Source organism: Festucalex cinctus, chromosome 16 (assembly GCF_051991245.1).
Source record: "Festucalex cinctus isolate MCC-2025b chromosome 16, RoL_Fcin_1.0, whole genome shotgun sequence".
Taxonomy (NCBI): Eukaryota; Metazoa; Chordata; class Actinopteri; order Syngnathiformes; family Syngnathidae; genus Festucalex; species Festucalex cinctus.
Window position 1 is genome coordinate 8,953,851 of NC_135426.1, and position 25,097 is coordinate 8,978,947.

Sequence of the window (25,097 nt, forward strand, 5' to 3'; positions counted from 1 at the left end):
GACGGCTTTCTTCATTCATAAATATTCAACGTGACGTCTCGTAATGCACTGCTTCTCAAATAGTGGGGCGGGCCCCCCCAGGGCGGCGCGAGACTCCATCAAGGGGGGCGCATTTGACCTCGGGGAACATACTTTTTTTTTATATATTTTTTTTTTATTTGGATTTTCTTTTATTTAATTTTTTTTTACTGTCCTAGAATAAAGTGCAATTGCACCTCCACTACATTAGGGGGCATTGGCGCTCATTATTGGCAGTGTGTGTGCAGGGACCATTCGCTCGGTGGTGTAGGGGTTTTGTTTGCACTGAGCATGCGCGCTTTGCACACAGCAAAAAAAAAAAAAAAAAAAATCAGCACAAATTATTTTATATTTTTGTTTTGCAGGTTAAAGTTGTTTTTGTTTTTTTGTTTTTATATTGTGCTCCTGAGTTAATGTTGGTGATCAGTTTGAATGCATTATTATTTATTGATTTTATGTAATTTTATTTTTCCATATCATATGGTTTGACATGGTCAGTCAAAAAATGTTTATAGTTTAAGGATTTAATTTTATTTTTTTAATTTCAGATGCACTTTAAATCATTTGTTACAGTTAAAGCTATTTGTTGTAAGTTGGTCCATATTTCTTTCTCTTTTTTTTTTATTCTCTTATACGTTAATACGGATAGTGTTATGCAGAGGTGTGCTTATAATAATTTTATATACAAATGAAACTGTTTATAGTCACATGGGGGGGGGTCGAGATGTTTTCTTCTTACTAGGGGGGGGGCATGACAAAAAATAGAGAAGCACTGACGTAATGAAACGTATGTGACAGTATGCCGCTATCTCCCGGCATTAAATGATACGATGAACTACTTAACTGTATAGAATGCTTAACATAAAAAAATAAATAAATGAAGCAAAATTGCGAGCAGGTTAGTTTGTTGGAGGTCAAAATATAATTTATCACTATCCGCCTCTTTGGATGTTTACTTTTGCCTCGAACGCTTTCAGGTCGGAATTGGGGGTGAAAAAAACAACTCGGATATATCTGACTTCCGACCATCCTTGAATGCAGCTTTAGTGCATTTTCATCTGGTAAAGATGTGATGACCCCGTTTTTATCCGTTGCACTGATTATCAATCTGGCTCTTACAGTTCCAACATTTTCTTTAATAAAAAAAAAAAAATAATCTTTTTTTTTTTTTTTTTTTATTGAAATCTGCCCTCTTCAATTGACTGTGATTGTTTTAAAATCCACACTATTGGGGAAGTAATAAGTTATTGTTCCTTTATCTATGCCAGCATTATATAGTGACAAACAGAATTAAAACCACCATCACCTCTTCGATTCGGCAATTTCTGCAGTATGCTCTCACTTTTGTTTTGGCTCAGGATCTGTCCAGTTGCTTCTTTGTTCTCTTTGTTTGCTAATCTTATGCCCACTTGATGGAAAATGAGGGATGAGAATTCTTTCATTTTTCGGGAGGTGGATTCCACCGTAGTTACGCCAAAAGGGAAGTGGCTGTGGAGGCTATTGGTGCGCCTGCGAGTGCACAGCAAATCATATCGTGTCAGTCGAGCCTTATTAAAAATATTATTAGAGGAAATAATGGGACCAGAGAGGGATAATTGTTTTCACAGATTTTACTAATGTACTGTCAAACTGACAGCTTTAAGGGACAATGTGTGGATGAAGTGCCATCTAGTGGTGAATTAACAATTCATTCAATTTAAAAACCCACTATTAATTTGAGTAATGTCCAAAACATGTTTCACCACATTTTTTTTTGTAAAATATATATATATATATATATATATATATATATATATAAAATCGTAGGTCTAGTAATTGCTAATTATATTACATATGTCGCCACCGTGCCTTCGAGAGGCTGAAATGTTTCGCCACAATCTTTCTGTTACAGATAACTGATGGAATAGAGCTTCGCGAATGTGGTGCTTGCAGCTAATGTTAGACCCAATAGGTTGACTGTCGTTTATCGAAGCAACTTTTCTGAGGCACTGTAGTGCGTGCTTCAAAATGATTGCATTGTATTAGTTCGCCAATGGATGGTACTAAATTCGACACACTGTCACTTTAAAATAATTTGTAAAAAAAAAAAAAAAAAGCTTTCACGGTTCTTCCACTAGATGGCAGAAGGTACAATTTAAACTGTGTATCCTTCTTTTTCCATTCAGAAATTAAAATAGCTTTGACTTCACTTCAGTTAAACAGGAAATACATTGAGATGAGCTCATCATCATAAATTCAGTATATACTATATTTATGACATTTTTATTTGGCGGTGTACCGGGAAGTTTTTTTTTTTTCCTAATGTAACATGAGTTGTCTTCAATCAACGTGTTTGTATTGTGGACTGCGTTGCAACCGTGCATGACGGAGCAAGCTACCGTTTGTCCCACGACTGCTGCAAATTTACGCCGACTGTTTTATGGATCGTGGCATCTAGGTCATCCCCTATGCTCCTCCTTTTTTTTTTTTTTTTTTTTTTTTTTTTTTTTTTTTTTTTTTTTTTTTTTAACTTCGACCTGAGCTGTTGTAAGTACCCTCAAACCAATGGAAGAGTTTGGCAGTAAACAATCCATTTCAGAGTTGGTCCTAATATGGTGCTGTTTCACCCACTGTTGATTCAATAGAGAGAAGGAAGTAAAGCAAGGGGCACAGGCCCCATTATTGCTGAATAGGCCGCAGATTTAAACTACGTAGGAGCTGCTTTGTATCAATTGAGCCTTACATGGAACAAAAAACAGCAGACTGGAAGCTGCCTTATGTGCTTTGATACCTGATTGATAAAGTGCAAACTTGACAAAAGTTCTTGAAACTAATTGTGGGAATGCTTAGTTTTTTTTGTTTTTGTTTTTTTTTTGTTTTTTTTTCTTTCCTCCGTGTAACAACTCCCACATAATTCTTCCAATTTTCAAATTTCAACTAGCTTCTTTACTTGCAGTATTTGTACAATTTGTCAACTTTTCCCCATTCATTTTCAATGGGACAGACATTGAACCTTTCCTATCACTTTCCATGCCAACTTCCGTACATATAACTTACCATCATTACCAGGTGTCTGATACTGCTCTGTGGCACAGTTGGTAAAGCGCATTGTTCCATAACCAAGAGGTTATAATTTCATAATTTTTTTCTCTCAATTTACTTCATAAGCATTCTACATGCATTTAAATTTTAGCATTCAGCTTTCAGCATTCCCACGCAATTTCTCCAGAAATTGCATTTAATCTAGTTATGGGAATGCTGAAGCATTCCCACGTTATTGTGATTTTTATTCTCCACACTTTTTTTTTTTTTTTTTTTTTGCCGCGTAACAACTCCCACATAATACTTCCAATTTTCATTGTTCAAATTTCAACTAGCTTCAAAAATTCAAGCCTCTCGAGGTATATATCATCTGATTCCACATTACTTGCAGTATTTGCACAATTTAACATTTTAATATCAACTTTTCCCCGTTCATTTCCAATGGGACCGACATTGAACCTTTCCCAAGTATCACTTTCCATGCCCACTTCCGTACATATAACTTACCATCATTACCAGGTGTCTGACACTGCTCGGTGGCACAGTTGGTAAAGGGCAATGTCCAGTAACCAGGAGGTCATAATTTCATAATTTCTCTCTCAATTTACTTCATAAGCATTCTACATGCATTCAAATCTTAGCATTTAGCTTTCAGCATTCCCACGCAATTTCTCCAGAAATTGCACTTAATCTAGTTAAAATTGTTATTGTCATCCAAGGTACGATCTTCCACGACCGATTGGGAACAAGGCTGTTTTGCAACAAATTTGCTAACATTTACTTTTCTAAGGCTTTGCCATCTACTTGCATTACATCACAGCTGAAAGACTTAACGTTCACAAAAGATTATTCAATCCTCTCTTTCTCTTGTCATGCATCACACCAGTTTGAACCACATCCGGAAGGAGGTGGACTGGATGTTTAGCAAGGGGGGGAAAGTAGTGCAGACCATTTTCTGTGCGTGTTTATAGGGTGCCGTGAAACATTAAACCACACACACAGTCCCCCAATTAGCTTGCATCTTCCCTCCCGAGAGAGGAAAGGAGAGAGAGGGAGCGAGAGAGAGAGAGAGAGAGAGAGTGGAGGCGCAGCCAGTTGTTCTTCACTCACTGTTTTAAGTTTAGAGGCAGACGTTCTTGGCTTGGAGGCCGCGCTCATGTCAGGATTAGGAGCCGGGAACGCGGGACACACCGGTGATCTGCAGGTCCTAATTGACCCACCCGAGCCACATTCGCTCCCTGGTCAGGTAGGGACTGACATGATGACACTGCTGCATTCCGGTCCAGTCTGCTATACATCCTGCCACATGTTTGTGATTAAAATCCTTTAACGATGGAGGAGAAAACTACCACACTCATTCATGCTTTTTGTGAAGTAGTTGCACAAAATGCTATGACGAGACACCGGATTCATCCATTCCCTTTTTTGGCTCCTTGTTATGCACGGGAACTGTGAAGTTTAGAAACGCATGCACTGTCAATTTGCTTAGATGGGTGGATCAAATGAAGGCACTTTCTTTGAATGAAAATGGACCCAGTTTGCCAATGTACAGTTCTGCTGATGTAAGCGTAATCTTGCAGACATCCTGTCCCCACTCTGACAAGGGGAAGAAGAAAACTTTTCATGGTGGCCCCATGGAACTTCCATGATTTACTCGTCTGTCTCTTGTGACGAGCGAGCGATCCAGATAAGGACGGCTTGTAAGACTGTGGGAGGGATGGGGGGGCGGTTAATGTAGCCAAGTTTAAAGAACTCGTCTATACATTATATAATTTGGGCTCAGCTGTGCAGCATTCTTTTTGTATTTCTTGACATGTGTATGCAGCTTAATGCAAATCAACATAGAGAAAGGAGGGGAGGGGGAGACGTGCCCCCATGTGAGTAAAATTCCAGCCACATGTGGTTTCACCCTGGAATTCTGAGAAGGGAAGGGGAGGAAAAAGGCTTAACTTGCAAGTGTGTGCAGCTTTTTCTCTGCTACATTTTAAGTGGACCCCAATGGAGACAAACTTTTATTTTTTTGTCCTACTCAACAATTGTCCTGTGCTTATTTGGCACAGTGGTTCTACAATCGCGCCCATTAAAACGCAGGCATTTAGGGTGTTCATGTTACCAAGATTGGCCCAGGTGTCCTATCATCGTCATCTTTTATCACTGAACTGTAACCCCCGAAGTGCCCATGACTACCCATTGAGTCATTGATGAATGATTTGAATGAATGCCAACTGTACCGATTTCCCACTGAAGACAAAATCCAGATGTCCAAGGGTTTTTAGAGCATTAGTGCAGCAGCCAAGACACGGTGGGGGACTGGGGGTGTTGGGGGTGACGGGTGAAGCCAACAGATCGCAAGTACTATGCATTGGCTGTCCCAACATGAAGGGAAAACATGGAACATCTTGTTCTATTGGGGATACTGGACGAAAAGAGGCTCCATGGAAGTCTATTAAATCCAACTTCACATTGTCCAAATGGATTGGACGAGACTCGGTCGAGATGTCTCATGAGATTGAGTCCACGAGAATGAGACAAGATGAGATTTTCGCAAAACTTGTAGTACACAGTAATGCCTAGTATAAATGATCAGTTTTCACTTTTTTTTTTGTCTTTTTATTTACAGTGTAATTGTAAACAAACAGGAGAATCACTTGTTACAAGCTACTTTTTCAAATGTTATCCTACTGAAAATGCTATTGAAAAATCAGGTATTTGGAAATTTTAAGTATTTTTCTTGCTTAAAGAACAAAATTATAAATACAGAAGACGAAAAACAACTTTTTTCCATTTTTAATCAACTTGGTTTTTTTTTTTTTTTTTACTTAAATTTAAACTGTACTTAGAAGCACACTATTTTCCTCACTATACATTTTCACTATTTTGGTCTATGAGAGTGGCGGGCAAACTCGGTCTTCGAGGACTGGAGTCCTGCAGGTTTTGCATGTTTCCCTTCTCCAATGCAGCTGATATATGAACAGCTCATCAGCAAGCCTGATAACGATCTTGTGGATTGGAATCAGCTGGTGTTGGAAGAGGGAAACCTGCAAGACTCCGGCCCTCAAGGACCAAGTTTGCCCACCGTTATGAGATGAGGTGACGTCAATATCAGTGGAACTTCAAAATAAGAGCGAATCAAGGTATTGATATTTGTATGGTAAGATTATTTTGAAGTTGGCCTTCTTACCGGGTAACGAGTGTTGGTGCAGCTGGCTTAACACAAGCTTCAAAAAGTGTAGTAGGAGACCTAGTCTCTTTCTCAACGTCAACTTTTCTGTCCTTTGCAGAAACAAACAAATCTGTCTTCAATTAGGCACTCAGACATCCTCTCTGTTGCGTACAGTCTACATACACACTTTATTGTATGTCTGTATCAACATTATGTTTTATGTCATTCCCATCTCTTCCTTATGTTGCCTTCCCTTTCATAAGTTATTTTTGTTTATTTCCTGTAATGAACCCTATCATAGCATGCCTTGCTATGAGAAACTCATGAAGCCCTTGTTCTTCCCCCAGTTGTTTTTTGCAAGCGCTCTCCTTCTGGTTCTACTTTTCTTTCTTTGTGCAACAAAGTGGCCGTTGTGTCTGAAGGGTTCCCTGCTGAGATCCATGGAGTTATTAGAGCATGAGGAGACATTTTTAGGAAGCATTGGACTGTTCGATTGGGGCCACCTTTTTGTAGCGCTACCAGCAAGAGAAAACCTCAAGTATAAACCCCCAAGCTCTTCATCGACATTCTGTCCTGTGCATTGTCCTAACGTGGACTCGTGTTCTGCCATTGTTGAAGTCAGTAACTTGAAAATGATTTTCAAAGACGTAAGCACCTTCCATCTGTGTTTCCTTGATCCTTACAAGTGTCTTTCCCCACACAGTTTTCCTCCTGTAGGTGGCATGCAATGATGTCTGTTCTTCGGTCTGCTGACGTCAAATGAGCCATTAAAAGCCAAGAGACATTTCATAAGACACAGCGTGAGGGTGGAATTTGTCTCTAAACTTTCTGAAGTCAACGGATTGTATAGAAATTCAAAATGGCCGAATTGTTCTAAGCAACAGAATACACATCTATAAATGGTCACACATCTGCTTTGTAACTTTGTTTTGAAGCCACATCTGTAAATTGGATTGGTTTCGAAATCTATGAATACAATTTATAACCAATTGAATTCTCCCATTTTCAGGAACAATGGTTTAGTAATCATGCTGGTCCAAGTCGACACCTTGCCGTTGTTAAGGTTAAGTACATGCTGGCAAGTGTTCTGCGAGCTGGCATGCTTTCCATGGCTGACCACAGAAGCAGAAATGTCCGCGCGCAAAACCCCCCCAAAAAAACTATGTCTTGACAATTTGCACCTAATATAAGCAGTTAACACAAATACCCTGAAACATGTCAACTAATCATGCTGACATGGTGTATTGACAGCCAAATATGGAATTAGCGACGGCTGTAAGACAGACGAAAGGATTAAGTCCCTTGGAGGGAATCCACTTTGGTGCTAGACAATAAATGATGGCAGAAATGATTCAAATGGAACAGTAGTAAACATGTTACCTAACGGGCGAGTACAGCCCATAGAGCCTGTTGTCAAAATGGCTTTTGTACAACAAGGTCACCACAAGCAGCGCAAAAATGTCGTTTTGAGGGCCACAAAAGTATTTTACAAGGTCCTACTGTGCTAACTTTTTCAGTGGCAGACAATAAGTCTGGATGGTGTTTTCAGCCACATCCCTTGAGATGGAAAATACTGACGCACAGAGGTTTTATAAGAAGCACGGTTGGGACGATAATGCTAGCCTGCGACGGCTAATTCGGGCTGCTGCGGACATGAGGTGAACCTCATTGGCTTTTGTGGCGAATGTATTGTATCGCAGATGAGTTGCTGCTTAACAGCTGTGATGGAAAAATGACCTGCGCCCGTTCCGACGGCTTGGAAAAGCTTGGCCGGCTATAAATGGAGTTCTGGTTAAAAGAGTGATAATGTTTCACTGCTGGGGAAAGACGATATGCTGAGTGACAAATGGAGCGACTGACTAATAAACAGCATACTACTGAAATTAGCAGATAAAAGTGAGCGTGGGCTCAACAGGTCTAAATTTCATCTGGGCAACTATAATGTGTAACATCAACATCACACCCTAACATCACTACTAGTTTATGAGATTGGATGGAATGTGGAACCTGACTAGAAGTCATTGCAATGATGATGTAGAGTTCACGGTTGTTTCCATGCGAGGTTTACTGTCCATCTACGTGGGCCAAGTGAGGCGATAAAAATGCATCCGCATATACATTCTCAGCTGTCTCTGTCTGTTGCCAGTCGGCTTATTCACACAAATGGATCATCCGCACTGACGGACCAGTTTCAGTGAGCAAGACACAGCAAGACTGTATAGTGAAGGGTTGCGGTTTGGTACAGTTGGAACTGACTCATTTTGCAGGCTTGTGTTTTTCCAGGTGGGAAGCTTGGACGAGGTTTTCTGCTTCTGATTGCAAAAGAGTTGCAACAAAAGTGCAAGAAGACAAACTAACTTAAATTAAGGCTTATTTAACATCAGTCTCACTATCAGCACAACACTTAATACTGTATACTGGTCAGGATCCTGCAAAGAATAGTGGTGGTCCAGGGACTTCCTGGTCAGACGAAGGTCCTCCTGAAGGATGTGATGGTCATATGGTGTCCTTGTCAGGAAGTTCAGAAGATCCCCCCTGGCTCATTATGTGGAGCTGCAAAATATTTTACAAGTGCTCCTAGAAAGACAAACCTACTTAGGTTGTCAAGTAAATAGACCATGAGTGAATATTTCTTTTTTTTTATTACAGTAATAATGCAGTAATACATCCATCCATCCATCCATTGTCTTAATCGCTTGCCGTAATACAGGTTAATTTTAATTATTCTGTTTTTATATAAAAAAAATCTGGTGTACAGTATTATACTAGTAGAACTAGGGGCTGGCCATGAGAAAGTTAACATCTATAAATAAATGACTGATTCTAGCGAGTTTGCTAACAAAACAAATAAACAAACTTGCTAAAAATAAAATAAAATGGAGTTTCACCTCCAACTTTCCATCACCAACAAGTCCTTTACCTTTGACCGTTTTCGTTTTCTTCCGTTTTTCTGCGCCGCTGAGAGCATCTTTTTGATGACATTGTGGTGTCCGTTTTATTTAGTAGTGCTCTCGCTAACGGTAAGGGAAGATGGGTAGCTGTCAATCATTCTCACACTGACGTTACTGACGCAGTATCACAAACTGACACAAAAACACCAGCCACTGCTTAACATCACAGTTTATTTTATTTGTCCTATGTTTGTTTGTTTTAATCAAAAATGGGATGTAATAAACAAATATTAGAGACAGAATAAAGACAAGACATTTTAATAATCCTCAGGTAAGACTACACATTAAGCTTGGGGGGCCCCTGGTGGCTTGGGGGCCCGAGGCAGCCGCCTACTTCGCCTATAGCCAAAAACGTAACGTTTTAAACAAATCCATGCATAGTTTAGCAAAAATAATACCCATAAACGTGGGCTCGGATGAGTACAGTTTTGAGCCCTGGACATAAACCCTTTGGAAGCAGACTTCCCAAATTCTGGTCCTCAAGGTCTGGTCCTCCATACTCCAACACACCTGATTCCTAAAATCAGCCCATCAGCAAGCAGAAGCCTGATAAAGATCCTGATCTTTGGAAATATCTTGAACCGGCAGGATTCCGACCCAGGATTTGGGAAGTCTGCTTTGGAGTGTGACCTTAATTATACAAAAAAAGAAATGAACCAGTCATCCTCATATTTAAGACCTAAATCCACTGCCTGTCCTCTTTCTTTTTTTTGTAGCTGTGACAAACTCATCACACCGTCTTCCGAGTCGACCTGACTACCGTCCTGTCTCCATCATGCGTCTCCTCGCCGCCCTGTGCCTCTTGCTGCTCCTCCGGTTCGCCGAGCCCCGCAGAGGCCCGCGGTCGGGCGTCACGGAGCGAGGGACAGCGGAGTGGTCCCGTGTGCGGGGCAGGGGAAGGGCCGGCGTTGTGAAGCGCCAAACTCAGGAGTGCAAGGAATATACGGAAGCGGGAGAGAAATACCTGGACTGCCAGGACCGACAGTTGACCACCGTCATGCAAGACTGGCCAAAAGATATCCACCACCTGCTGCTGGCCAGGAATAAAATCCAGGCAAGTCAAAGCGGCTCTCAGGATATAAGACACGTAGCACCTGCTGTAGTCCTGATGCAAGCCACAGCTTGTCCGCTCGTCTTTTATGTCTCCAATTAAGTGGTTTCATTTCCATCCAGTCGGTGGATCTGACATCTCGCCATGACCCAAATGACAGCCAGTTTGTTGACGGCGTGAACATCTGTGCACCATCACGGGGGGGGGGTTCTGAGATCAAACGCAAATCTGGCTTTTCGTGCACGTGTGCTTTACAGAAATGCAGCCATTTAATGAGCAAACTTGTCTTCCTGTTTATAAAACACGTGTTGGATTTTAAAGAACGTTTTCAAATCATTTTGGCTTAACTGCTGCCTAAACTGCTTTTTTCAAAAACTGAATTCAAACAAAGTTAGTATGTCAGGGCAGTGAACCGCTGCCTGATTGCCGGATGCTAAAACCAGTGTTGGGTTAGCTAACTCAGTTTTTTTTTTTTCCCCACCGTAACATAATCGGAATCTAACAAATTTTTCCCATATTTGAAACATCATTATTGTTTCTGTGCGTTAAATGTGTTGCATTACACTTGATTTATTACTTTATGAGCCGACTACCGCGTAACACGCTCTGGTTCCACAAAAAGGCTGTGTGGGCTCCATTGTCACTACAAGATCACAGACTTCTGATTTACATAATGGAAGTCTGTGTACCAGATATGATAGGATCTGATCGGCCTCTGTATCTGGACGTGTGCCGAGTGCCTTCCGATGACGTCGCATTACGACAGCTCCAATTCAACAACATCCGTTTACCTCGATCATATAAAATACAGATTGTTTCAATGTGTATGTTTATGAATGAACAAAAGAGAGGGTGAGATGAGGTGAACTCAGGGTGCTACGTCACTTCCGCTTATGTCCCGACCAAGGTTATTTTAGTTCACTAAAACTACCGAAAAAACAAAAATTCAAAAACAAATTCGTTAACGAAATAAAATAAAAACGAAAATGCTTTTTCAAAAACAAAAACTAACAAACTAGATTTTATGTTTTAAAAAAAACTAACGAATTATAGCAAAAATGTCCTTTGTTTTCGTCTTTGGTAATTAAATGAATGCATGAGCCTTTGGGGATGATTTTAAATGTGATTTTAAGTAGATTTATTTTGATATTAACCGGAATAAGGACATTTGAAAGTGTGTTGAACAGAAGTGATGTCATCTAGCAGCAGCCAATAGAAAAGCACCTTCAGATGAGATCACTCCCATAGTGTTTTTTAAATATTGCGCAGTAATACAGTTTAAAAAGTAAAGTAAAACTAATACTAAAACTAAGCATTTATTAAATAACTAAAACTAACAAAACCACCCTGAAAATGAATTAAAACTAAGTTTAAAAAACAAAATTAAATTAAAAATTCCAAAACTATAATAACCCTGATAACAGTTCCTGATCTAACCTTAACCCTAATGTATATAAAGTGAAATATTGCTTTTTAAAATATTTTCCCTCCAAATAACTATTAACCACAATCAGATTTCCAAAACTGCTCGTGTGACCTCATAGCTGGCGCCAATCTTCATGAATGGTTAAACCAGGATAAACCTCCCGTTTTTTTGTTAGTTTTTTTTCCGTTCCCATTGTCAATGCAGTAAATACTGAAGTTTATGTAATTACCTGGCTATTTGACTCGTTTCAAATATCTTTTGAAAACTGCTTTTAAAAAAAAAAAAAGGTCCAAATTATTTGATATAAAGCCATTTTATTTTGAAGTAGTGAAAATAGTTACTTTCATGATGAAGTAATTTAAATGCTAACTTTTTAAGCAAGTAATTAGTAACTCTGACAAATTGCTTTTATAAAGTAACGTTCCCAACGCTGACTACAACACACCACGAATGCCTCTGTTCTATTGCACCTCTGCATCAATGCAACTTTGGTATAGTGGGACTGTTTTCATTCCTGTGTTTATTTTCAGTGATATTCAATCCCGTATCTCCTTGTTTAGGTTCTGAGGGACAACATGTTCTCCCAGTTCACCCAACTAAAGAGTCTGGACCTTCAACAGAACGACATCTCCATGGTGGAAGATCGAGCCTTTAACGGCCTTTCCAAGCTGCGAACTCTGCTGCTGCAGCACAACAGCTTAAAAACGGCCTCGGAGGAGGTCCTGCTCCCCATGCCTCGCCTTACCTACCTCCGTCTGTACGACAACCCCTGGAGCTGTCACTGCCCTTTGGACAGCCTGCTTAGGACGCTGCAGGTGCCTAGTAACCGCAACCTGGGCAATTACGCCAAGTGCGCGGAGCCCCTTTCGCTGAGGGGCCAGAAGCTGAAGAAGCTGAACGTGGACTCGTTGTGTGCAGGTGACAACCAGGTGGATGAGACTCAGCCTAAGCCACCCATCAAAAAGCCAGTGGCCACATCCATGTGCCACACCTACATGTTCCCAAAACCTCTGCTGGACTGCAGCTACAAAGGTGAGCTTGTTGATTGGCCGCTTGCCAGACAGAATCTGTTTTTATTAGTTTTAGTTTCAGTATTAGTTTTTTTTTTATTTTATTTTTTTTATGTGTTTTACTTGTGCGAAATAAAAAAATAAAAAAAACATGGGGGCGACGTCATCTGAAGGTGCTTTTCTATTGGCTAGACACACTTTCAAAATGTCCTTATTCCGATTAAAGGGATACTTGACTCATTGAACAATTTTCAGCAGTGAAAAGTTAACATTTTGTCCAGAATTAATTTGATAACTTCATTATTTTTCATGTACAGCTAATACCCTTTTAAAAAGTATTTTTTCCCACTTGCTGTCGACTGATGATGACATCACCTGTGCTCAGTAGTAGGTAACAACCAATCATGGATCACCTGTTTTCTGGGTTTGGTCAGTAAACTTAGCCATGATTGGTCGATGCCTACTTCCTCAGCACAGGTGATGTCATCATCAAGCGACAAGCAAGTAGAAAAATTGCTTCTTAAATGTATTATTGTACATGAAAAATACTGAAATTACCAAATTAATTTTGGACAAAAATATTAACTTTTTACTGCTGAAAATGGCTCAATCAGTCAAGTATCTTTTTAATATAAAAAATGAATCTACTTAAAACCACATTTAAAATCATCCCCAAAGGCTCATAGATTAAATTAACAAAGATGAAAATGAAGGACATTTTGGCTCTAATTATAGTTAGTTTTAGTTCGTTTTGTAAGTATGAAATGTAGCTTCAGTTAGTTTTCATTTTGTTTTGTTTTTTGTTTTTTAAAGCTTGTGTGAGACTTGTTGGCCTTGTTCAGACTGGCAGGTCAAATCCGATTTTTAGCCCATCCAGATAGAAAGTGGATGGCTCTTTTCGGAGAACTGAGACACCCTACACACCAATGTTATTTGTAGTTAACTAAAACTAATTTAAAAAAAAAAAAAAAAAAAAACATCAAATCAGTCTCGTTAACAAAAAGTAAAAAATGCAGCATACACATACTCGAAGCAGTGTAGCCAAGAGATATGCTGAGAACTGAAGACTAAGAGAACAGAATCTGTATTTGTGGCTTTGATTTACAATTTCATTTGTTCATGAGAAGGAAAAAAAAACACAAGAATCCTCTTAGAGGAAGTAGTAAATAGCATCTAAAAAGCTGTCTTTGTTTTTAAACCTCACTTGGTTATAAGGAAGAAATAAAGACACATGCCAGAATTAGCGACAAAAGATTGAAGCGGTCCATAAAATCTGGTTCTGTTTTTGTCTTCATGTATTTTTTTCAGAACTGGTTCTGTATTGTTTTTCCATAGAAAGCTGACCACACTTGAATTAGGGGACGCTATGATCTGACTACCTTCCTAACATTGCTTTCCTCTCATATCTCGCCTTCATGTCTGCCCACTGGGTCTTCGAGCAAACAATTCACAGGCTTTGTGGCTCCCACCACAAAACAGAAGAGATAGACGGACGAAAAAAACATCTTTTCAATCCTTTTCACTGACTATCAAAGGGACAGAATCCCACAAAGCTGCATCTGTGTCGGGCAACCGGTCGAGGAAGGATGTTTAACATATTTTCCGAGTATTTCTGTTGAATGGGGTCTCTATTTCACTACTGACAGTTCAGCTTCATCTGGTGCAACCTGAGTTTTGCTACTTAAAATATTACGCCACACTGTCACTGAGTAGAATAAACATGCGTATTGGTTTAAACAGTTCTGTTCTGATCTCGTGAAATTGGATGACGTTAACAAGGTAACTGAGTTTTTCTTACGACCTGAATGCATCGTGAATGTAACCAATTTATTAAGGGCAACAACTTTGAGGCTGTGGTTACAAACTGGGTGCAAAGTTGGGTTGTTTCTGACTAAAAATATCAATGTTTGAAAAAAGTAGTGGACACACTCGGGGTTACACTGATGAGTTGAGTAGGCGATGGATTGACTTTACTATACAGCAACTATGTTGTTTAACGTTTGAAGTTGTTTCTATGCCTGTCCTTCAAAATATGTCTGGTCAATCATGAAACCGGTCCGTGGGGTTAAAGAAGGTTAGGTCAGCTGTTTCTTCGATCAATCCTAGGGCATATTGTAATTAGAATATTGGTGTAACATCAATGGCGGGAGGTTCCCGAAGTAAGTGAATTTAGCTGCCCATTTCAAACCTAAAAAAAAAACCCTTGTCCGTTCACTCCCTTCTGACATGATTAGGTGGCTTAAAGCAATGGTAGTTATTACAAAAAAAAAACAAAAAACGGCCATCAGTTGGCAGCAGAGTATAAGAGATCAGCCAGGGCCATGTTGCAACAAGCTCTTTTTGACAGTGTTTTCACCAGGAATGTGAATAATTATGAAACTTAGCTATATTTTAATGCTAATTGCTACAAAACGGAAAGAATATACTTTTTCCCTGATAAAAGAAGAGACTCTAATCTCTGTTTCAGTAGGTTCCATATTTTTTTATTTTTTTTTAATAGTAATAGAAGACAATATTCTGTGGTAGTTGCAAAATCCAGTAAAGGGGGTTGCTTCAGTGAAAATGGCTGCCAGTGAATGAGTTAATGCTTCATTTCTTTAACTTTGCTACCTTTAGAACTGTTGTTTGCTCTAACTAATGATTAGGCTTGAGGTACAGATGGCTTTAAGATGTGTGAATCGATTTATCTCTCTGAAATGTTCACACAAAGTTCAAGTTTACTGTATTACTTGACAAGTAGCACTGGTCCAAATGACAGGGATGACGCCAAAGAGAATGACAGGGATGTGAAGCGAGCCTCATGGGAGATTAAGTTTAGGCAGGACAAATTTGGAAGCATGGCTTTCTTTCTGACACAAGACCAGAGAAATTAAACTTGAAGCTTTTTTTTCTTTTTTTTTTCTTTTTGTCCTCATTTCCCTCCCTTGTCTGTGAATGGCGCCGCCCCTGTGGTTTGAGGGCTGCTTCTCTGAGGTGAACCACAGCAAATTTCAGGCTCCACGTCATTTTCAGCACTGGGACAGACGAGCGCAGAGACACACAGTTTACTCAATGCTATTCAAGAGCATACTGAACAATACTTTTTAATTAATGCCATTATTCAAAAAAAAGACAAAGATGACTCTTTCTTCCAAAGTGTCTTAGAGGGAAATGAAAGTGGAATCGAACATGATTCTGCTGAGGGTCCGGCTTCTGCCAGGTCATGAGACATTTCCTGCAGGAGGTCCGTTCGGAACTGGACTTTGTGCAAGAGTTATGAAACGAGTGTTTGACTGCAGGGGCTTAGGCTTCCCCGTAGAAGCGCACCGCTGACTTTTCCATTCAGCTCTAAAACGATTGCTGCGTGCAGCTACTTGTGCAACCATAAAGCAAAAAATATCTCGGCTGGAAAACCTGTAATTTACCAAAACTTGGGCCTGACTCCAAAGCGCACAAAAAGCGATTGCGCAGTCAAACAATATAAACCATGTGCAATAACAACTTACAGACTCCGAAGTCATGCTTCTTTCCCTCACTGTAATAGGCTATGTCGATTAATGTCGAGCAGACCAAATAAATCAAAGATGTATTTAAGCTTCCTCACATGCTTGCGTTGCACATTTGGCCTTTTCACTGTCCTCAACTGAACTGTACTTCAAAATTGTGAACAATCAACCAGTTCTCGCCACGCTTAACCATTAGCTGTCAATCATTACTGTTACAACCTGCAATAATTGATGTTATTTTGTCAAACATTTTTTTTTAATGCCTACACACTTGGGCCACAAAAATATTTCTGCTTCAAGCTGACAAATGTATATAAGTTCTGAAAGATATCCCATTTTTCCACTCAACAACGAGGCGCTCCAAAACGGTCGGAACAACCCAAAGCACGGGTCCACATGCTGACTGTCAAGTCTGACTTGTTTTCCCCACTTTTAGGTATGCGTCAAATGCATGCACTCGCAGCCAACAGTAGGGCACTCTAAATAGGTCCCGAAACACTTTTTTCGAAATTGAATAATGGCTATCGAATCGGTTCCTTTTCGAGCATGATATCGATTCATAAAACCATGAATTGATTATTCTAATATCTTTTTTTTTCCCCATAAATTAACAAGAAAATTGAAATTTAATGGCCAAATTTTTTGTATCTTACTGTTTTCTTAAAATGTGCTGTTCACATGAATTTGAAAGGATTTTCTTACATTTATGAAAGACCTGACTTGTGTTTTATGACCATTAATCTTTTTTTTTATTTATACATTTACCATTATTGAACTAGAATTATTAAAACATTTTCAACTCATCCATGCAGATGTCAATGTTTGTGACTATAACTGTCATAAAGTGTGGAGTGAGTGGATGCGGGGAGATGGACCCAATGGCAGAGACCCATAACGGGAAGACGACTGAGAATAACTTTGACCAAAACCGAGTAAAAGACAGGACGGGACATGAGCAGACTGATCAACATGACGAGACTACGTGGACAGACTTGGCATGACGTGGATAGACTTGGCAGGACAGACTTGGCGGGACGTGGACTGACGTGAACAGACTTGGCAGGACGTGGACAGACTTGGCAGGACGTGGACAGACTTGGCAGGACGTGGACAGACTTGGCAGGACGTGGACAGACTTGGCAGGACGTGGACAGACTTGGCAGGAAAGACTTTGCAGAATGTGGACAGACTTTGCAGAATGTGGAGAGACTTGGCAGAACGTGGAGAGACTTGGCAGAACGTGGAGAGACTTGGCAGAACGTGGACAGACTTGGCAGAACGTGGACAGACTTGGCAGAACGTGGACAGACTTTGCAGAATGTGGACAGACTTGGCAGGACATACTTGGCAGAACGTGGACAGACTTTGCAGAATGTGGACAGACTTGGCAGGACAGACTAGGCAGGACGTGGACAGACTAGGCAGGACGTGGACAGACTAGGCAGGACGTGGACAGACTAGGCAGGACGTGGACAGACTAGGCAGGACGTGGACAGACTAGGCAGGACGTGGACAGACTTGGCAGGACGTGGACAGACTTTGCAGACTGTGGACAGAATGGCAGGACAGACTTGGCAGAACGTGGAGAGACTTGGCAGAACGTGGAGAGACTTGGCAGAACGTGGAGAGACTTGGCAGAACGTGGAGAGACTTGGCAGAATGTGGACAGACTTGGCAGAACGTGGACAAACTTGGCAGAACGTGGACAGACTTGACAGAATGTGGACAGACTTGACAGGACGTGGACAGACATGGCAGGACGTGGACAGACATGGCAGGACGTGGACAGACATGGCAGGACGTGGACAGACATGGCAGGACGTGGACAGACTTGGCAGGACGTGGACACGTGGACAGACTTGGCAGAAGGTGGGCAGACTTGGCAGAAGGTGGACAGACTTGGCAGAAGGTGGACAGACTTGGCAGAAGGTGGACAGACTTGGCAGAAGGTGGACAGACTTGGCAGGACGTGGAAAGACTTGGCAGAACGTGGACAGACTTGGCAGGACAGACTTGGCAGAACATGGACAGACTTGGCAGGACAGACTTGGCAGAAGGTGGACAGACTTGGCAGAAGGTGGACAGACTTGGCAGAAGGTGGACAGACTTGGCAGAAGGTGGACAGACTTGGCAGGACGTGGACAGACTTGGCAGGAAAGACTTGGCAGAACGTGGACAGACTTGGCAGGACAGACTTGGCAGAACATGGACAGACTTGGCAGGACAGACGTGGCAGGACGTGGACTTGGCTTGGAGGTGAGAGAGAGACACACTTGACCAGACATGGCGAAACTTTCATTAATAAATAAGTCATTTAACCAGTTACTGCCTCTGCAAAATGTAATTTGGAATTTGTTTGTGGAGTTTTTGATCATGTCCTTATTTTAAAAAATGGATGTTCCATAATTGACCTAAAGTGAATCGAATCAGAAAAAAATCTAAATAGAACCGAACTGAACCCTTGTGAATGGAAATCGAATCGATTGAGGACATTTGAATCGATACCCAGCCCTAATATGTTCACAAGTGAGAACTGCATCGTCCTCAGTCTTTGCGCTTTTTCAGCAATTATCTTCAAACACATTTTGTGTATTCAAAAACAAACCCTTTTTAATGCAAACCAGACGTTTATTATGGTGAGCTTTTCACCAATGTAGCTTCATCGAAGAATCCAGTGTAGGAATCGTTCCTCGACCACAGCTTCTCTCTTGGACAGGGAGAATGAGTGTGTTTGGTCCTAATGACACACAGCCAGTCCCACAGTCATTTTGCATCGAGATGTGCCAAACACTTTCCAGCTGTCATCTGCAAATAGGCCCTGAAAAGGCTGCAAACACACCGATGGGGAAAAAAAAGTGGGATTCCCTTTCGATTGCAAGTCTGTGGAGTCGTATGAAATGTTATCTTGTTTCTCTGTCTCCAGACTTAGCTTTACGGAACCGGGACGCCCTGACAACAGCTTACAACATCTGTGTCAGTTAAGTGTGCCTATAAAGCCTGCAACATCTGCGTTGTAAAAACCATCCACGAGCATTCTCGGGCTAAATTACAGCGTCCGTGCAGGAAAGTACACGCAGACGAAGGTTGACACTGCGAGCATAACAATGCATACAAATCGACTCGGTGTGATTACATCCGCTCACCTGTGGCTAGTTTACTACAGAGCCAATCAAACAGAGGAAGCAACTATCTTTTTGAAAATGTGCGTTTCATCATTTCATCCAAAGGCTGACAGCTGAATGTGTGCCAGACTTGTGTTGATCAATTTTGAAGATGCTACTAAAATCTGAGTCTATTTGACAGCAAAATCTCAAGCAGACCGACACAACAACATTGGTGGAATGTAACGTGTGGGAAATGCTGTTTCATACATTAAAGGCCAATCAGAGGGGAAATGTGTGAGTGTGGACCTTGGAAACACATCGAGACGCTTGTGTTTGTTGTGAGAGAGAAAAAAAAAAAAAAGGGAAAATGTTGCCTGCAACCCACGCAACATCTTGAAAACCGCTAGACTCAGACAAATCGGATCTTCGGGGGCTCCCGTTGACTCTGACGCTACCTGTGGGAACTTGCCATTTTATAAGAGGCGGACGAGATGGACAAAACAGATGCGAAGAAGCCAGGTCAATGCAAAACATGCTCAAAGTGCTCGTCACAACAAACTAGCATTCGTCTTCCGATATTCATCACGGTGGTGGATATTTGGACACAAAAGGTGCAGCAGCATATGTAGACAAGCAATATAACAATACTCAGATGCACATATGGTTTATCCTGTGCAAAGTATGTTTACTATTGCTGCAGATTACTAAGGGGCTATTACTGTCTCTTTTATAATACCCACTGGTGGCCAAAGTGCACTCTCAGGAAAGAAGCTTGTTGAATTAAAACATGAAATCATGATGAAAATAGTAATTCTTTACATTGTTTTTCATTTATTCTAATTTCATTCATTCTATTTTTACTGTATGCTTTTATAAATAATAATATTGTTGAGTGCTATTTTTCTTGCGGGGGAAAAAAAGTTGGAACATTTTGCGTGTTGTTTTTTTTTGTTTTTTGTTTTTTTTGGGTGACTGGAATGGATGAATGGCATTTTCATTCATTTAACTCATTTGTTCCCAAAAATGTAAAAATATGGTCTATTTTAATTATTACCAGTGTCCCAAAGACGAATTTATACATTTTTGTTTTTATTTTTTTATTTTTTTTATGCTAGAGCATACAAGGCTTTCATGCAGCCTCAGAACTGAAGAGAATGATTGAATCAATGGTAGTTGTTACAAAAACTGCCATCAGGTGGCAGCAGAGTATAAGAGATCAACCAGGGCCATGTTGCAACAAAGCTGTTTACCCCAAAGTTTTAAACAGATTTGTGAATAATGATGAAACTTAGTCGTATAGTAATGCTAATTGCTGCAAAACCGAAACGGATAGAAATAGATTTTTATTTTATTTTTTTTCTTGATGAAAGAAGAGACTCTAAACTTTCAATTTGGTAGGTTGCATGTTTGTTTGTTTTTTATAGGAATAGAGCTCATTATTCTGTGGACCTTGCAAAACCAGTCAAAATGGCTGCCGGTCAATGAGTTAAAAAAGAAGGATTTTAAGTGTTTTGAGTTCCAAGCATGTTCAAAGAATGAATTAAACTCATAAGTTAAGACACCACTGTATGTTGAAGAATGCAGCTCAACTGAGAGACTCGCATCTTTCTATGTCAAGGAGGTGTGGCTTGGGTTGTTAGTTGAAGATCCGAAGAGTTTTCAACCTACAAAGTACTGCATTTACATGTGCATTCTTCCCCTCTCCCCACTAAAGCATATCACTTGCTTACTTTTAAGATAATGTTGTAAGATGAGGTTCCAATTTGGGATCATAATTTGTAGTACAATTATTGTTTAAACTAGGGATGGAAGAGTACCGATAATAGGTATTGGGTCGGTACTGAGACTTATTTCAAGGTATCTGTACTCATGATGAACAAGATGTTGACTGATTGAACATACAAACTACTGAACATGGTGTGGTGAAGTGATTGTGATGACGACGACGCCTGTTTTTTTTTCCTTTTTTTTTCTGGCAGGTTTGAGCAACGTCCCGTCCGACCTGCCTTCCGACATCGTGAAGATGGATCTGTCCGGCAACAACATCAAACATCTCAGGCCCAAGCAGTTCCTGCATTCCAAAGACCTCAAGCTGCTCAACCTCAGTAGCACCAGCCTGAACCAAATAGACTCAGGTGCCAGTGAAAACACCCGTTCCAGATCACAAATAGATGCCGTATTTATATTGTCTATTAATATCCGAAGCATTTCAAAAGATTGGAGCACACCGAAGCGTGACAAATGATCTCGATCTTCCGGCATATGTCTCTCATTGCGCTAATGGACCGCAGAGAGTTTCAAAGCTAATGAATCTTTGTGGAGCGCAAATGAAACCCTGAACAAATCTCTGTGTTCGTTCGTTGCGTGCGTCTGTGTAAATAATCTCACCACGGGCTTTCTCCCTGAGGTATTCGGACCCCACGGATTGGTCGTAATCTCCTTTTAAGGGTACAAGGAGAACCTTTTCACGCAAGCATAATTGGATCCAACTTATTTGGATAAAAGCATCAAAAAGTCAAATTCCCACCATATATCCGTCGTTTTTCAGAGTCATTCAATAAGAATACCAACTCTTGAGGTTTGATGAAACAAGACATTTCCTTAAAATAATCCAGTGACATCTTGACACATTATTTCAGTACTTGGGGAAATGCCTGTTTCGGAAGGTTGCGGTCAAGCAGGCCAGAGATAAAACAGGATGTCCCCCTCATCCGCTTCTATTATTTCTTTATATGTTCAATTATTTTGAAACATACGGTTGGCCCCCTCTTCCTGCCTCCCTCCCCTTCGTCGTCGAGATCAAAGCTAAGCTGGAGGCCAGCGGAGCACAGAAGGCAACCGTTCGGAAATGTCTTATTTTGGATGACTCGCTTCCTTCCCGTCACCAGATGAGACACTCCATTGACTCGCGTTCATTTCCTGTGAGGGGCGACGCATGCAGGCAAATGATTTGTACCGGTGTTACACCGGGTATGATGCCCGGTGGCACTTTTGAGGCAGATGCGGTGTGATGCCATGATCATTTTACTCCAGAAGAGTAGCTCACAATTTAGAGGGAGCAATAGAATCCGTCAACATCGGTGGCAAAGCTACGTGATAGCCTAGCATGTCTGAAGGGAAACTTTTTAAGGATCTGTCTTTCAAATAGAACGTTTGATTCTTTTGACGTGAGGGGTTATAGAGCCTTAATACATTTATAATAAATGTGAAACAAAGTTAACTACTTTGCGGATTTCATTTATTGGGGATATTGTTTGGAACCTAACCCAAGTGGAAAATGAGGAAAAACTGTATATCCAGTGTTTTAAATGGAATTTTCTTTGTGTGGGGGATACCGGATTTATGCTTGGGATCAATTCTGGTCACTCATGCTCAGTAACTCAGTTATGACTGACAAATTCCGTATTGTTTTTATCCAGCTGAAAACACTTGAGTGTTTTACACCAGGATCCCTCTATGCGCGAATGAGAGCCGCAAAGAACAAATTTCACTGTTTGCATCAACCGGTGTTGTGAATCGTGACTTTCAAAAGTTCTGTTTACATTTTACAGCATTTTTTTCCCTTGATGGGCTTTGCTTTCATTTCATTGATTGTTCTGAGAACATGATGCAGACTGATCTTCGAGTAGGGACGTAACGATTTCCAAACATCACGATATGACGCTCACGATACGATAATTATCACGATATTGTGGGGTGGTTGGCGGTAAAAAAAAGAAAAAAGTCACAATATTGTAAAAATAAATAAATAAAATAAAATACTAAAAACACGCACCCCATATTGTGCATTATGATATAAACAACATACAATCTAATAAACTTAATATTGAGGCACGCACTTGCTAATACACATATTGGTTCATAAACGTATTACGTTCCCCTTTATCTGACCGTTAGCGTGGATTTTTAACCACATAAAGGCCAAAACATGCCTTGTGAAAATTAAAGTGCACGAAAAAAATAGCCACCAGAGGGTGCTAGAATTGCACAAATGGAAATTAACCTGACTTTTTAACAGATGTGCTGCTTTTAATGTCGTTACATAATGACGATATATTGTGGCAGTTTTAATATCGGGATATCATGATATTGCTGTTATCGTTACATCCCTATCTTTGAGTAGCACGGAAAGATACCTTAAGAGTGAAATTTATTTTATTAACATTTTTACCATTGAACTCTGAATTGAGAGCTCTCTCACAGGCAAAAAAAACAACATAAAACCGCTGCAGAAATATCAACATATTCAATTTACTGTATGTGCTCCAAGCCAGAGGCAACAAAATACGGCCACCGGCAGTTTCACTCCTCTCTTCCGCATTCATATGCTGCATTCGAGGATGGTCGGAAGTCTGATATATCAGTTGTTTTTTCCAGTTCTGACCTGAAAGTGCTCGAAGCAAAAATAAACAACCAAAATGGCAGATAGTGATAAACTGTTTTTTTATTTTGGTCCTCAAAACTAATTTTGACCTCCAGCAAACTTACATTTCTGTAATTTTGCTCCATTTATTGTTTTAATCTTATTTCATAAGCATTCCATACAGTTAAATAGTTCACCGTATAATTTCCTGCAGGGAGATAGCAGCATATGGTCAGGTACGTTGTTACGTGAAGTTATGTCGAATATTTATTATGAATGAAGGAAGCTATCTAGTTTTATATTCGAGTAAATTGTATTTTACCATTCACAGTCTGTGGTCGCCATTGTAGAGTAACGTCACTTGTAGTCCTTTGGCGAAGTTGGGGTACTTTGTCAAATTCGTGCATGGTGCGCGAGTACACAAGCTCGAATAAACGCAGTTGTTGTTGTTGTTGTGGTTTTAATTTTCTCTGAGTCTGAGCTGAGCTCAAGTCTGTATGGGCCAAACCATTTGACCGCTTCATTTTATTGTCTTCCCAGGTGCGTTTGCAGGACTGCTGTACCTCCGCGAGCTGGATCTGTCCAACAACAGCCTCCACTACTTCCAGTACGGCGTCCTGGAGGACCTCTACTTCCTGCGCAAGCTGACTCTGGGCAACAACCCGTGGATCTGCGACTACAACATCCACTACCTGATCTACTGGCTCAAGCTGCACCCCGGCGTCTTCCACACGGGCCTCACTTGCGCCGAGCCGCGGGAGTTCCGGGGCTGGCGTGTGGGCGACTACGTCAAGACCTACAACGGGGAGTGTCCCAAGGATGTACAGACGGGGGGTGACAACGGGGGACAAGGGTGGGAGAATGAGGCGCAAGAGCTGGTGGCGGAGACGGAGGAAGGGGTCAGGCCGAGGCCCCTGAAAGAGCAGAAGCTGAAAAAGTTTGAGATCATCAGGTTGAGTTAATCGAGAGGCGGATTAGCGTTTTGTTTTGTTTTGTTTGTTTTTGTTTGCAAGGGGATTTAGTCTGAGATCAGGATGAGGAATTATCACAGGTTGACTCAGCCATTTGATGTTTTAAAAGGATACAATGGTACGTTTTTGGCTTCTGTTTTTTTTTTTTTTTTTTTTTTTTTTTAAATTTATGTAAATAAGAAGGGTGAGTCTTCAGAGGGGCATCCAAATTTTAGAAATGGATCCTTACGTCACATTGCTGTGCTTCGCTTTAGTTTATGCTGAACTTTTCCTCAACCGGGTTGTATTCCCAAATCAAACATCGCCCCCAGCTGCTTAAAACTATGAACTACAGGTGCTTTGTCTCAGTTACTTTTCTTTTTGTACTCGTGAATGAATGAATGGATGAATGCTACTTTGGATAAGATCTTTGGAAATAAAAAGGTGTCTATTTTTTCTGAGATTTTTTTTTTCAACAGACAAAATATATGGCCTACTAGTCAAGTGGATATAATGTAAATTAACAAGAATACATTTCAACAACATTATAGTGAA

The 25,097-nt window shown here is 40.6% G+C and overlaps 1 protein-coding gene across 2 annotated transcripts in view; it reads left to right on the forward strand.

Annotated features, from left to right (window-relative positions):
- The window catches only part of lrrc17 (leucine rich repeat containing 17), a 28,916-nt gene extending 3,916 nt beyond the window's left edge, over positions 1 to 25,000 (forward strand). The window contains exons 1-5 of one of the 2 annotated variants that reach the window (XM_077500229.1): positions 4,166 to 4,285; positions 9,870 to 10,207; positions 12,191 to 12,662; positions 21,209 to 21,364; positions 24,133 to 25,000. In XM_077500229.1, coding sequence (XP_077356355.1) covers positions 9,929 to 10,207; positions 12,191 to 12,662; positions 21,209 to 21,364; positions 24,133 to 24,554 — 1,329 coding nt within the window. In that variant the 5' untranslated portion in view covers positions 4,166 to 4,285; positions 9,870 to 9,928 and the 3' untranslated portion in view covers positions 24,555 to 25,000. Of the gene's footprint in view, positions 1 to 4,165; positions 4,286 to 9,869; positions 10,208 to 12,190; positions 12,663 to 21,208; positions 21,365 to 24,132 lie in introns of those variants that run through there. The other variant, XM_077500231.1, reaches the window with a different exon arrangement.
- The last annotated feature ends 97 nt before the right edge of the window (positions 25,001 to 25,097 follow it).